We start from the raw sequence: 12,330 nt of genomic DNA, 5'->3' as shown, positions 1-12,330 counted from the left end.
TGGATACGGGCAGTATGACCAAGAGGACAGTGATGGGTTTAGAGGATAAATACAGTTTTTGAGTTAAAGTGAAACTATTTTTTCTTTTGCAGAGGATTCCCAGCATCCTGACGGGGACTATTCATGAGCATGTGAATCCATGCCAGACCCATGCTGGAGAACAATAGTTACAGTTCAGTAACTTAAACCATATAAGTGCTATGTTGAAGTCATTTATTTGCTACAGCAGAAAATGCCCAAATTCATTATTCAGATTCCAAAACAATTATAGTGTAAGGGAAGCCCTGTAGATTGTCAGAGAAAATGCCTCTCTCCCATGCTGGATTGCCAAGCTTATTCAGAGCTCTAATACTCCCAATTCTGGAGGATTCAAACAACCTCCATCTCTATTCTTTATCCCATACCACCTTCACCTTTTAGATTAACAAGGTTGTCGTGAAGGCAGGCTCTTGTTCAAGTTTCAGTAAAACATCTATTACCACAACCTCACTGGACACAAAAAGTGTTTGTGTCCAGTGTTTGGTTGTTGTTTGTGGTATATTTAGAATGGGTTTAAACCATTGCAATCTCAGAAAGAGGCAATTCCGATAGGATTTCTTCATTTAACAAAATAGTTTCTTTGGTAGTCTTCGCTGAGTGTTCATCTATCATCTTTCATTGCCATCTGAGTGATTTTTCAGAGGGATAAGTAAGTCGTTTTGTGCACATCACTCCTTAGTTTGAAATTTGATCTGATTTCCACTTTACTTAGTCTAGTTTACTGTTCATCTTTACTATATGCTGGCTGCAGAGAAACTGCATACCCTTTAATTCAACCTGAAAATAAACAAATGGGAAGGTATTCCAGACTACTTTTTCATTGCTTATGTATCGCTGGGTGAAGGGCATTCTGTGTCCATTCTATTACAGCATAGTTTTGTATTTTGCGTCCAATTACCATGTCGTCGGTCGTCCTTTCCAAGGTTAAGCCAAGTGCTCACTAGACTAGGACAGCTTCTACAGCAACCTTATTTAGAGGCCAGTTCCCAACCTGCTTCGCGGTGGTCATGCACATTTTCTGTAAAAACGAGTTCTAACAGCTTCCTTCCTCTTCTTGGAATTACCTCCAGGCGCATATCAGACTTCTGACTTTTTTGTCACAACTTTGGCATCATTGGCACCTATTTCTCTGGAAGTGATGTCATGGGTGATGACATACATAGAGCTAGCAGCACAGAGGGCAAAAGTTACTTTTTTTCTACACCCTCAGAATGCCTCTTATCAGAATTCCAATGCTTACTTGTGACTGTTATGCCTTCCCCTGAGGGCTTCTGGGTTCAAGCTGTGCAAAGACTGCAGGAATCCGATGTTTGTGTCGGATCCACACTAGTGCTGAATATGGTGCTTGGTCCTAGAGCCCAACAATGCAGCTCCCGTCATTCGATTTACCCCTTGTCTGTCTCCAAAGTCTTTTCTACCCTGCACAAAGATGGTAAATCCCCAACTAAATCCCCTGCTCCAATTGGGGCTTTCCAAAGAACTGGAGAAGTCCTGTTCTCACGCTGTGCAATAAGCCTCATTCCCTGAGTTCATTTTCATCCAGACGCAACCCATCTTTGTCCTCTTGTAAGCGTTCCTACCACCCTCAGCCTCCAGAGTTGAGGAATCACCTCCCTTGTTGGTGCAGGTACTGTTCTCCACTGCTGCTTCACCAGAGCTTTGGGAGGGGTGGAGGCAAAAAATGCTGGATGTGTTCAATAAGGCGCCGACGGCTTCAGCCTCAGAGGATGGCCTAATGAGGGCTTATTATGCCTTCAAATGCCAGATGAGGGCCCCTATCAGACCACCACTGCACATATGTGAGGTTTAGGGCACTGAGCCACTGGTCACTGTGCCCCCTCCACTCTGTGGCTGCTTCGACTACTAGCTCAATTGCCTCAACACCTCACTGCCACATCTTCTTTGTAAGAGCCTGAAAGACAGATAAACATTACTGTCTCCTGAAGTTGGTGCATGTGCAGTTTTAGACCAATTTTGATGAGTAGGAAGATTAGCTTCACTTGGGTCAACTAAGGCGTTTTACTGAAGAATTGTATGAGTATGATACATTCCCAGATCTTCACTTCATTCAAACTGCTCCAGATGGCTCTGCTCAAACTAGTGTGTGTATCCAGAGCATGATTGCCAAAGTCGTTGAATTCCTGAAGATTACTGCCCCTTGGTATCCACAAAACCGCATAACTTAACAGATTTTGGAACAGGGTCTGTCTAATCACCCTCCTTACCTGTGACTAAGCCATTTAGGACTCTGTACATTCGGTGTGGGAGACACCTGCTTCGGCTTCTGGCACTGATAAGTACTTGACAAAATAACATTTGCACCTGATCTCAGTGCTGAACATTTGGACATGTCTTTTGATTGGGCTGATTAACTTGGCCCTGCAGGGAGTTTCCCATGAATTCTGTCTCCCGGACAGGTTACACTCCCTGCCTGCTTCTCTTGGAAGAGATTTCTCAACTATTGATCCAAGCCATCATAGAGCTGGTGCCCACCTCGGAGGAAAAAGCAGTGGCATTCACATTGATTTCTGGTGCCGAAAGCAGTGTAGGATCTGTAACTCATCCTCGATCTACAACCAGGGAACTAGTACCTGAGCAGGTTCATGTTGGTTTTCCTTTCTCAGCTTATTCTCATTCATAACTATAACTGACTGGTGTTCCTGACCCTGCTGGTCACCTACTTTCATGTACTGAGCTATCTGAAGCACATAATACATAAAGATTGTAGTTTGGGGGCAACCAGTGCCAGTTTACAGTCTCGCCCTATGGCCTCTTCTCTGCCCCCAGGGTTTTCACAAAGGTGCTGACGCTAGTGACCGCTTATATCAGTAGTTACCTGATTCATGTCTTTACCTACCTGGTTCATCCATGCCTGCTCACCATATTGTGTCTCGGATGCTTGTTCCTCATATGCCATCTGCTCCACAACTGTCTTTTCCCCCCCAACTTCCAGTCCAAATCCTCCCTCCTCTCAAATCCTCTGGTTCATCAATCCAGTTATAGACATAGATCTGTCATGGCTTTTCCACACAATAACATGGCAACATCATTGCAATGGTCCAGCAGTTTCAATTAAGACTGTAGACACAAACCTCTTCGCTTTATGTCTCATGGATTTGTCTTCATCGGTATAGTGCCATAGGCCCAGTTGCTCATGAAGTAGCTCAAGTGGCTGCTATGCTGTTTAAGTATGTCTCTACCACAGGGTCCCAGGAATTCACATGGTGGGCCACCAGGGAGAATTTTCTCCGAGGGAAGGATTTTTCTGCATCCTTGGCCTTCAATGCCAGTAGTCATAGATGCCTCATTGAAGGGCTGTGCTGCTCACCAAACTGCTGCAGGGTGGCCTGCGGTCACCCACAGTGGAGCTCATTAACCTCCTGTTCTGCATGGCATTGTATGTCCTTGTATCTTTCCATCCCTTTGTGCGTGGCAGGTGTCCAGATCCTAAAGGACGATATTATAGCCATATATCATCTAAAGAAGAGGTGGTTTTTGGTGCAGGGAGACGGTGACTGTGCTTCTAGCCACTGGATAAAGTCTTCCCGATGACACCTCATCTAATGGTATAGAGAATATTGTAGCAGAACCTTTGAGTAGGTATTGGACGGTCTGCCAGTAATGGCAATTCCGAGGAAGTCCAGGAGCAGATCTTATCCTCTTGGGGTGCCTCTTAAGTGGTTCTCTTCTCATCCAGCCTAATCCAGAAATGCAAATTGTTCTGCTCCAGGACATGCATTGGGTATAGAGTGGAACTTCAAACACCTCTATGCCCCCCCCCCTCCTCCCCACCACAATTCCCCAATTCCTTTCATCCTGCTTGTTCTCAGCAGATTGAAGAGGTTAGTACATTCTCACTTTATTTCCTCCTGGTTGCGTTGGGAGCACATGGAACCTAGAACTTCTGGATCTGTCATGCTTAGCTGCCTATTGTCTGACTTACAAGCAGTGGAAGCTGTCTGACGTCCTGGATGTGTCCCATACCCTTTCCACCATACAGTGGGTCATGGGGACAGTACATTTGCTCCGAAAACTCCAAAATGTAAATTTGGGGGCAGAGCAGATGCACGTGTAGGGCATGGTCAACTGTGCACCCAGCGGCAACACAAGCCATTGCCTCTCCAACGTCGACGGGGCTAGCCACAGAGCTGGGTGCACTGAGGCTTTGGTATTTCCTCCTTTTTATTTTTTCATTATTTTCTCTGGGACTCCCGTCTTTCCTCCAATCTTTATGTAGGGGATAAAAGCAAGGTTTGTTTTCCATCAGCTGTCCACAGCAAATGTTTTGGCTTGGGACCCACAATTACCTTACTTGGGGTGCTTGGGCCCTAATTGCTGGACACGTGCTTGGCCTGCAACTCCCTCCCACATGGGGCCTTGGAAAGTGATTAGCATGGATAAGCATGCTGGGAAGAAATAGTTGTTTCTATTCCTCTGGAACATCTCGGATGCTTGGTGGTACACCTTGGGTTCTTGGTCTTGATGCAAGGGGAAAGGTGAGTGATCTTCCTTTTTCTAGGGGAACCCCGGAGCAGTGACTTCTTCCCAGGGGGAGGGGGGAGCCTGGTCTGGCAAGGCCCTAGCAGGTCCTTCTACCAGCCAATCTACCGGGCTCCCTTCCCAGCATACCTAGGAATAAGCAGAGGACTATGGCCCGGGCTATACCATGTCTGTGCAGTGGGAACAGAAGCAAACATTATTTCAGTCTGGGTCCCAAAAGTCTCCAGTCAGTGGCAGGCTTTTATTTTTTTATTTTTTTGCAGGATAGAGCATCATTTGGGAGGGTCCATTGGTTTCTGTGGTGTCCAGTGGCTAAGGATTAGCAACCCACCTCCCCCAAACCAACTCCTTCCTGCTATTTGACAGGCTGCTTCACCGATTCTTCTCCAGGAAGTGTAGAAACTCCTGCGATGAGGGCTTGGAATCTGTCCCTGGAGGACAGCTCAGGGGCTCTATTCAAGACATCTGCCTGTTCCCAAGAAAAGCCTGGTAAGCCTGAGAACAGTTCTGGACCTGTTGCCCCTCAATTTCTTCCTCAACCTAGAAACATTCAAGATGACTGCTGCTGCTCGCTCATATTCTCTCTGATGCAAGGAGACTGATATGTGCAGTGGAGCTGAAAGACGCTTAACTGCATGGCTCCATATGGCAGCCTAAGATGAAGTGTCTCAGGGCTGCACTCTTCCAATAGAGTTTTGCCCTTTGGGCTCAATTGAGTCCTTAGAGGTTTTGCAAAGCTCATGGCAGTCATCAGGGCCAAAAGCCACCTGAAGTCGATTCACATCTACCAAAATCTTGATGACTGGCTGCTTTGGGACTCCTTGGCCGAGGAGGTGAGGATGGCCTTAGGACTGTTTCTGGATCTTCTATTTGAGCTGTCTATCTATCTATCAATCACGGGAAACTCTAGGTTTGGCCATCCCAATCAGCCTGCATTGCAATACCATCAGGATGAGGATCATTCCTACCTTGAACCGAACAAAGGACATCAAGGAAACTGTCCTTCACTTTTTGAAACAGGAGGCCCTCTTGACATTGTGTTTCAGACCCCTGGGGGGCTCATGGATTCCTGTGTGCTTGTACTGCCTTTTTCACGCCCTAGAATGGGAAGGATTCATCTTCATTTAGCAGAAAACTGGAATCGAGCGATGGATGCTCAGTTGGTACTCCACCCATTATGGTGGCTTTACCTATGCCTTTCTGGGGTGGGCCAAAGCCAAGAACCTGCTGGTGGTCAAGCCCTCCGTAGATCCCCTTATGAAATGATGTTCACTACAAACTCCTCTCTCAGTAGGTAGTGTGCTACCGTGAACCATCTGTCCTACGAGGATCAGTAGGAACAGATCAACACCATCCATCTTAGAGCTATTCAGTTAATTTCAGCTATATTTCTCCCCTACTGGATTGCAAGATTGTGCTTACTCAAACCAACAAAATGACCTGCATGTACCCTATCAACAAGCGGCGTGGCACAAGGTTTCTTGTACTGTACAGGTTAGCTGTGTTTTTGGGAGTGGGCCCTAGACCACGGGCCATTCACCTTTCAAATTGGAGAACATGGGGGCAGACAGGCTGAGCAAGCTTTCACAATGAAACCACAAATAAGAGCTACATAATCCGAGCTCATCTGATCTTTCAGAAATATCATGTTCCCCCCAACTATACATATTCACCTTCTATAGCATTGCAAAACGCATATACTTTGCTTCAAGAGGTGATCTGGGTCATCAGTCTGTACTAGAAGCCCTTTTAATTCAGTGGTACAACTCAACCATCTCTGCAGTTCTTCCGATCCCCCTCATACAGGTGATTCTAAGTGGAGATCTACTTGCAATGCACTAGTGATACTAGTGACTCCCCATCGATGGCTACTATTTGGGTGGAGCTCTCAATGGAAGGGCTGGAATTTCTCCTTGCCTTTCTGGAGATGCTAACACAGCAGAGAGGCAAAAAGTGTCTCCCATCCCCTCAGTCACTGAGACTGGTCATCTGGTTCCAGAAGATCTGACACTGGTTTAGTAGAATCTGATGGTTACTAAGGCAGCCATCTGCTCATTCTCAGTACAAAAGCAAATGGCTAATGCTTTGTCATTGGTCTTCTAGACCATAATTCGATTCCTTTAAAGTGAAATCTTGATCAGGTTCTCTCCTTCATGGCCGACAAAGCAGGTTCTGCTTTTGAAAACGCTGCATCATGGATACTATTAGCAGGTCGGAAGGGTAGCTTTGGACATGCTGTCCTTCAGAAAGTCTTTGCATAGGATAGCTTCCACCCATAGTTTTGTGTTTGTACTCTTTGATATAGTATGGAGTAAATGGGACAAGACGTAGGAGTAAGAAACGGTTCCTCTCCATACTGACTGCTGTACTAGTATGACCCACCTGCTATCCCCATATGAAAAAAACGCTAGTTATATCACCCATATAAAGCGGGGGAAAGAGGGAGTGGTGGTTGGTGTTTAGTGGGTGGCATCTTCTTGCACTGTGACCATGCCCCACACAAGCTCTGCCCCCAAATGTACAATTTGGAGTAATGTTGGGCTGTGCAAATGTACCAGTCCCATCCTCATGTGATGGACGCACGTAAATTATGGAGGAATGTGGACTATAGAGAGAGTACTGCAAGTCTCTAGGGTGAGCAACTTTCTTTCTGCCAGGAACCCGGCTACCAAGACAGTTTATGTCTGCATGTAACCTATGTTTTGCAGCTGGTGCCAGGGGGAAGTCTGGATCCTCTTGTCGTCTTTAACTTTCTCTGCACTTTGCTCTCTGGCCCAGTCGAGCCTTCAGATTGGCACTGTTAAAAATACTCGCCTGCCATTTTGTTTTTTTAAATGAATGCTTTGGCAGCGGTCCTTCTTTGCCATACCCAGTGTTATTCAGTGGTGGATGGTCTAGACTATCCTGTTTCTACAATGCCAGCTTGTTCTTCCTGCTTGATATTTAAAGCTTGATCTAACCTTGGCTGTGACCATCACTTCTGCAAGGTGGAGGTGTGAGCTCCAGGCTCTCTGTGTTGCCCCCTTACTTAGTTTTTCTTAAGGTAAAGGTGACATTGAGATGTTTGCCATCCTTCTTCAACAAGCCCGTGACAGTTTCACCTTTCCCAAAAGATCCATCTTCCAGTCGTCTTCCCTCCTCATCCATCCAAGTGGGAGGAAAGTCTTCCATTGTCTGGACCGCAGGACATGTATGTGCTCTGGTGGGCAAGACTGTCACCAAGCATACTCGATTCATATTGATTGCTATCTGCATCTTTGAATGGTATCTCGCTTACAAGGAAATGCTTGCAAGTCTTGGGGTTCTTTCGACCTTGTGCCTGGGAGCTACCTCTGCCTTGCGCAGTTGTCTCATGGATGTCATTGTACACGTTCGGTAAGGATTGCTACCTGAATTTCTTAACTGACCAGGACATCCCTTTTGGTTGTTCAATGTTCCAGAATTCCTAGTCTGGCTGTTGGTCCCTCCCTCTCTTCACGCCACCACGGTCTGTACTTCTTTGGGAGTCTTTCTTAAATGAAGAATATTTGGTAGGAAGGAGTGCATCAGAATAAGAAATGAATTACTGTTGGTTGTTATTTCTGATGGATTAGTTCTTCCTACCACAGATTTCTCAAATTTCTCAACACCCTCCTAATCCCCCACCCACCCTCCACTGAATGCTCATAACCTATTGCTTTTCTGTGTTCTTCCGTCGCTGTGTAGAAAAAGGGTCTGAACTGAGATGCCTATAGCTCCATGTATATCACCCATGTCTTCCCATCCAGAGTACTAAGTGCCAAAATGCGATTCTCTGACTGAAAGAATGTCAGAAGCCTGACTTGCACCTGGAGAATTTCTAAAATGAGGAAGTATTAATCCATCTGGAAGAACATTACTGAAGTTAAGTAATTTGTTTTTTTTTAGCTTCCATCTAAAGCGTTAATTGATTCTTTGTCAAGACCGATGGCAAGTATTATACTTCAACTTCTTTAATATTAACTCTTCAGCAGTTTCAAGATCTTAAACTTTGCATACAAAAAACAGGCCTCACAAGGGCTCAAGAAATCCATAAAAGAGAAGAACATTGATATTCCGGACTCAAAAATGTCTGACATGTTTGACCCGGACGATATTAGAAACCCTAAGTCATCTGACTTTCAGCAATCTCCCAGGGTGCTTCTAGACATGTCCCAGAGGATAAGGATGCCTTTGGACAAGGACACAGGAATGCGCATGAGAGCAGAGTGCGCCACGTCCTGACCTAGCAGGCAAAGTAGCCGACTCTGCCCATTTAGACCCTTGAATGATCACTTTTGTCACAAAAGCGTCAAAGAACTTATGAAAGGGGATAGATAGATTCTGTAAGAGCTGCCAGGAGCAATTCTTAGACCTCACGGGCCAATAGCAAAAATGATGGACCAGGCAGAGCGCGCCAGCCATACAGGCGAGCCGGTCGAACCAGATACCCTAGCGAGCTGGGCGCAACAAGCAGTATTTTTTTTGGGAACTGTCAATTGCGCAATTTTCTCAGAGGTGCAGAATCCTAGTACTCAAGATCGACTCGAAATTGAGCAATATTGCCTCTTGGGGAAGCAGTGCACTAGCTCATGTTTGGTGAAGCTTTAGGCAAAGAAATGGGAAGGTTTGTCGGTACGTAAACCTCCTTAGCGAAAGCTCAAGCCTCGATCAAGATGATCTTCCAAGCAGAGTTTTTCCCTGGACCCGTCATATAGAGGTCACCCGACCGTTTGATACTCCTCATCCCGAAGATATCAAGGCACCAGTGTCCAGTATTGGAAATCGTGCCAGCAGGACACAACCTTTCGGGCACAAGGAAGGAACTTTAGAGGGAGAGGATTCAGCAGAACGCCAGGAGCAATACCTGGTGAGGCTTAGCGGGGGAGGGGCATGTCCATTTTACTCAAACTGGCGCACGCTATCCTGCGACTCGCGGGTCTTGCAGTCAGTGAAGGGATTCAACTTCCAATTCATCCAAACATCCATTCAGATGCATTTTCCGAATCACATCCACATGTCCCAAATAGAATTGGAACTGGACAACGAGTTGTCACATCTCAGCACGAAGGGAGTCATAAACCTGTATCCAGGTCACAGGCCCAAAGTCCTAATCAATATGTTCTTAGCTCACAGGAAGGAGAATGTCCAGTCTTATACTTGAAAGATCTGAGTGGGTGGATTACTTACAAGCACTTGAAGATGGAGGATAGTCACCGCCTGAAAAACATCCTCCGGAAAGACTGGCTAGCCAGGATTGACCTGAAGGATGCATATCTAACAATACTGGTAGCGCAGGAATTCCAGTTGTTTGTGTTTCAGATGGGTAGGACAGATTTTCCTATTCTAAACATTGCTATTTGGGTCTCTCGTCTGCTCCTTGGGCGTTCACCAAGCTGATGAGACCAGTAGCAGCGGCCATCAGAGAGAAGGGCATCAGGATAATAATTTATCTCAACAATATCTTGCTGTTACCAGTCAGCAGGAAAACTCTTGTGTTCCAGATCGAGTAGGTGAAAGTTCACTTAATATCTCTTGGGTTCCTCATCAATGAAGAGAAATAGGATATGTCCCTGAGCAAGAGACAAGACTTCCTAGGGTTCATACTGGACACAAAGAAAGTGACGCTGGAACTTCCAGTGAGTAAGATGAGATATCAAGATGGAGATCAAATCTTGTCTTGGGAAGACTGTTAGCTCCCTGCACACTTTATCAAGGATAGTGGGGCTGCAAGTGTCTTTCATTCAAGCAATATTACCAGGGCCTCTCCATTACAGAGCCCTTCAGACACTTAAAGCAAAGTCCTGGGTAACATCAGATGTTTCGAGTCCAGAAAAGACCTACATTGGTGGCTACAAAACATGGAGGCTTAGAACGGGCGTGCCATCTTCGGAGACAGCCCGGATCTGATCATAAGCACCATAGAGTCAGACAGCAAGAGGGCGCCAGAAGAACGATCTCTTCATATAAACTGTCTTGGGAGGATAGCACAGGGGCAACGTGCTCGCCTTGGACGCAAGACGACACGCAGCAACACAGGGCAACAGAGGTTCGATCCCCGGGTCCGCGCTTAAAAACCTCTGGGTATTAACTTTACCATAGCCAGGAGGACCAGGACTCGCTCTACCTTTTTATTTCATACCCGCATTTGCCAAAGTAAGAGCCCAGGACAGCTGATTTTAGGCCTCCAGGCGTAACACAGTTGCTCATAGCACGTAGGAAAACTTGCAAGGCAGTAGCTTCAGCTTAGATAGCCAGATGGGTGTGCGAGATCATGGTGCAAACGGGGATTGATATGACCAAATTCGGGGCACACTCACGGGTGCAATGCCGTCTAAGGCTTTCATTGCATGCACAGAGTTAGTGGATATCCTGCAAGCAGCTGATGGGACGAACAGCGCTTTCAAGGCTTTCTTTTTCAAACCAGTAACATCAGTGGCAGTGATGCAGAGCTTTGAACAAGCATAATGCTCACCTGCAGTCTTGACATAGAATGAAGATTGCCCAAGCTTACATCACAGGGAGTCTTGATTCTATTAAAAAAACGGAGGCAAGCATTATTTCCTGCCCGACATATGCACTATAAAGTGTTTGCAAGCAATATCACGTTTTGTTGCATAGCGGTATGAAGTGCATACTCCCTCCCTACCATTGTCTTTCTGTTAATTCAGTGAATGATCAGAAGAACAACTGGGGGATATCTGGCGGAAAGGCGAGGGAGTTTGCAGCAATTAGCAGGGCAAGGCCCAGTTTTTGGTTATGACGGTTTAGTCGAGAAACTTCCTCTGAGCTGGCATCTGTTTCATGTTCACCTTCGAGATGCACGGTTTGCATGGAATGGTTCAGAGCATCTGAAGAAGACGAAGGACCTAAACAGGAAGTGACTAGAGGGTCCCAAGGAAAGGAAGCTGGAGTGTAGTGTCTAAAATGAAAAAAAGTTAAGATTAAAGAAGTTGAAGCATAATGCTCACCGCCATATCTTTAATAGAAATACGACTCCCTGTGCTGTAAGCCTAGGTAATCTTCATTGTCCATTCCAGATCAAGTGTAGTAGATTGTGGTTTCTCTGCAAAAGTAGCAGACAGTTGTTTCCTTGGAATGGGCTCTCACTAATTATTTAAATACTATAATTGATGTTTCCCTTTATACTACACCAGTGTCCATAATATTTGTACTTCCTTTCTCAAGGGTGTCAGTGTACACTTGTTTTGTAGCTTCTGTTCTAATGATGGAAATTGTTTGGACCGTGTTATCATTTTAAAAAGCCACTATATTACTTAAAACAAAAAAGGGAATACTTTTTAAGATCATGATACACTTTCTAATGAGAATTTCATTATCAGGTTTTCGTCTTGTAAACACGAAGTGCATGATGTTGGTGGATATGTGGAAAAAAATTCAACACTCCAATATCGTAACCTTGAGGGAAGTATTTACCACGAAAGCATTTGGAGAACATTGTAAGTTTGTCTGCAGACTCAATAGTGCAAGCATTTCATTGACCTGTTCTTCCCTGAATCAAATTGCTATTAAATGACTGCTCTTTTCTTTTTAAGCTCTTGTCTTTGCATATGATTTTCATGCTGGGGGGGAGACGATGATGAGCAGACATTTCAATGACCCAAGCGCTGATGCCTATTTCACCAAAAGGAAGTGGGGTAAGGAATATTGATTTGAAAAACATATCCTTTAGTTAAAGACTTACTCTTCGGTGATCTCAATTTAGGTCACGGTAAATCATTTTCTTTTGGCACTAGCATGCCCTGTTTTCCCACTGACACATTCGGCATTGTA

The 12,330-nt window shown here is 45.4% G+C and overlaps 1 protein-coding gene across 2 annotated transcripts in view; it reads left to right on the top strand.

The window, feature by feature from the left end:
- PAN3 (poly(A) specific ribonuclease subunit PAN3) overlaps window positions 1-12,330 on the top strand; it is a 2,094,753-nt gene that overhangs the window by 1,491,105 nt on the left and 591,318 nt on the right. For both annotated transcript variants that reach the window (XM_069640299.1, XM_069640298.1), the window contains 2 exons: window positions 11,880-11,996; window positions 12,093-12,194. In XM_069640299.1, coding sequence (XP_069496400.1) covers window positions 11,880-11,996; window positions 12,093-12,194 — 219 coding nt within the window. The remainder of the gene's footprint in view (window positions 1-11,879; window positions 11,997-12,092; window positions 12,195-12,330) is intronic.

Source organism: Ambystoma mexicanum, chromosome 7q, assembly GCF_040938575.1.
Source record: "Ambystoma mexicanum isolate Mex_15411 chromosome 7q, UKY_AmexF1_1, whole genome shotgun sequence".
NCBI classification, from domain to species: domain Eukaryota; kingdom Metazoa; phylum Chordata; class Amphibia; order Caudata; family Ambystomatidae; genus Ambystoma; species Ambystoma mexicanum.
Note: the sequence above shows the minus strand (reverse complement) of the source record. Positions and strands in the feature narration are given on the sequence as shown.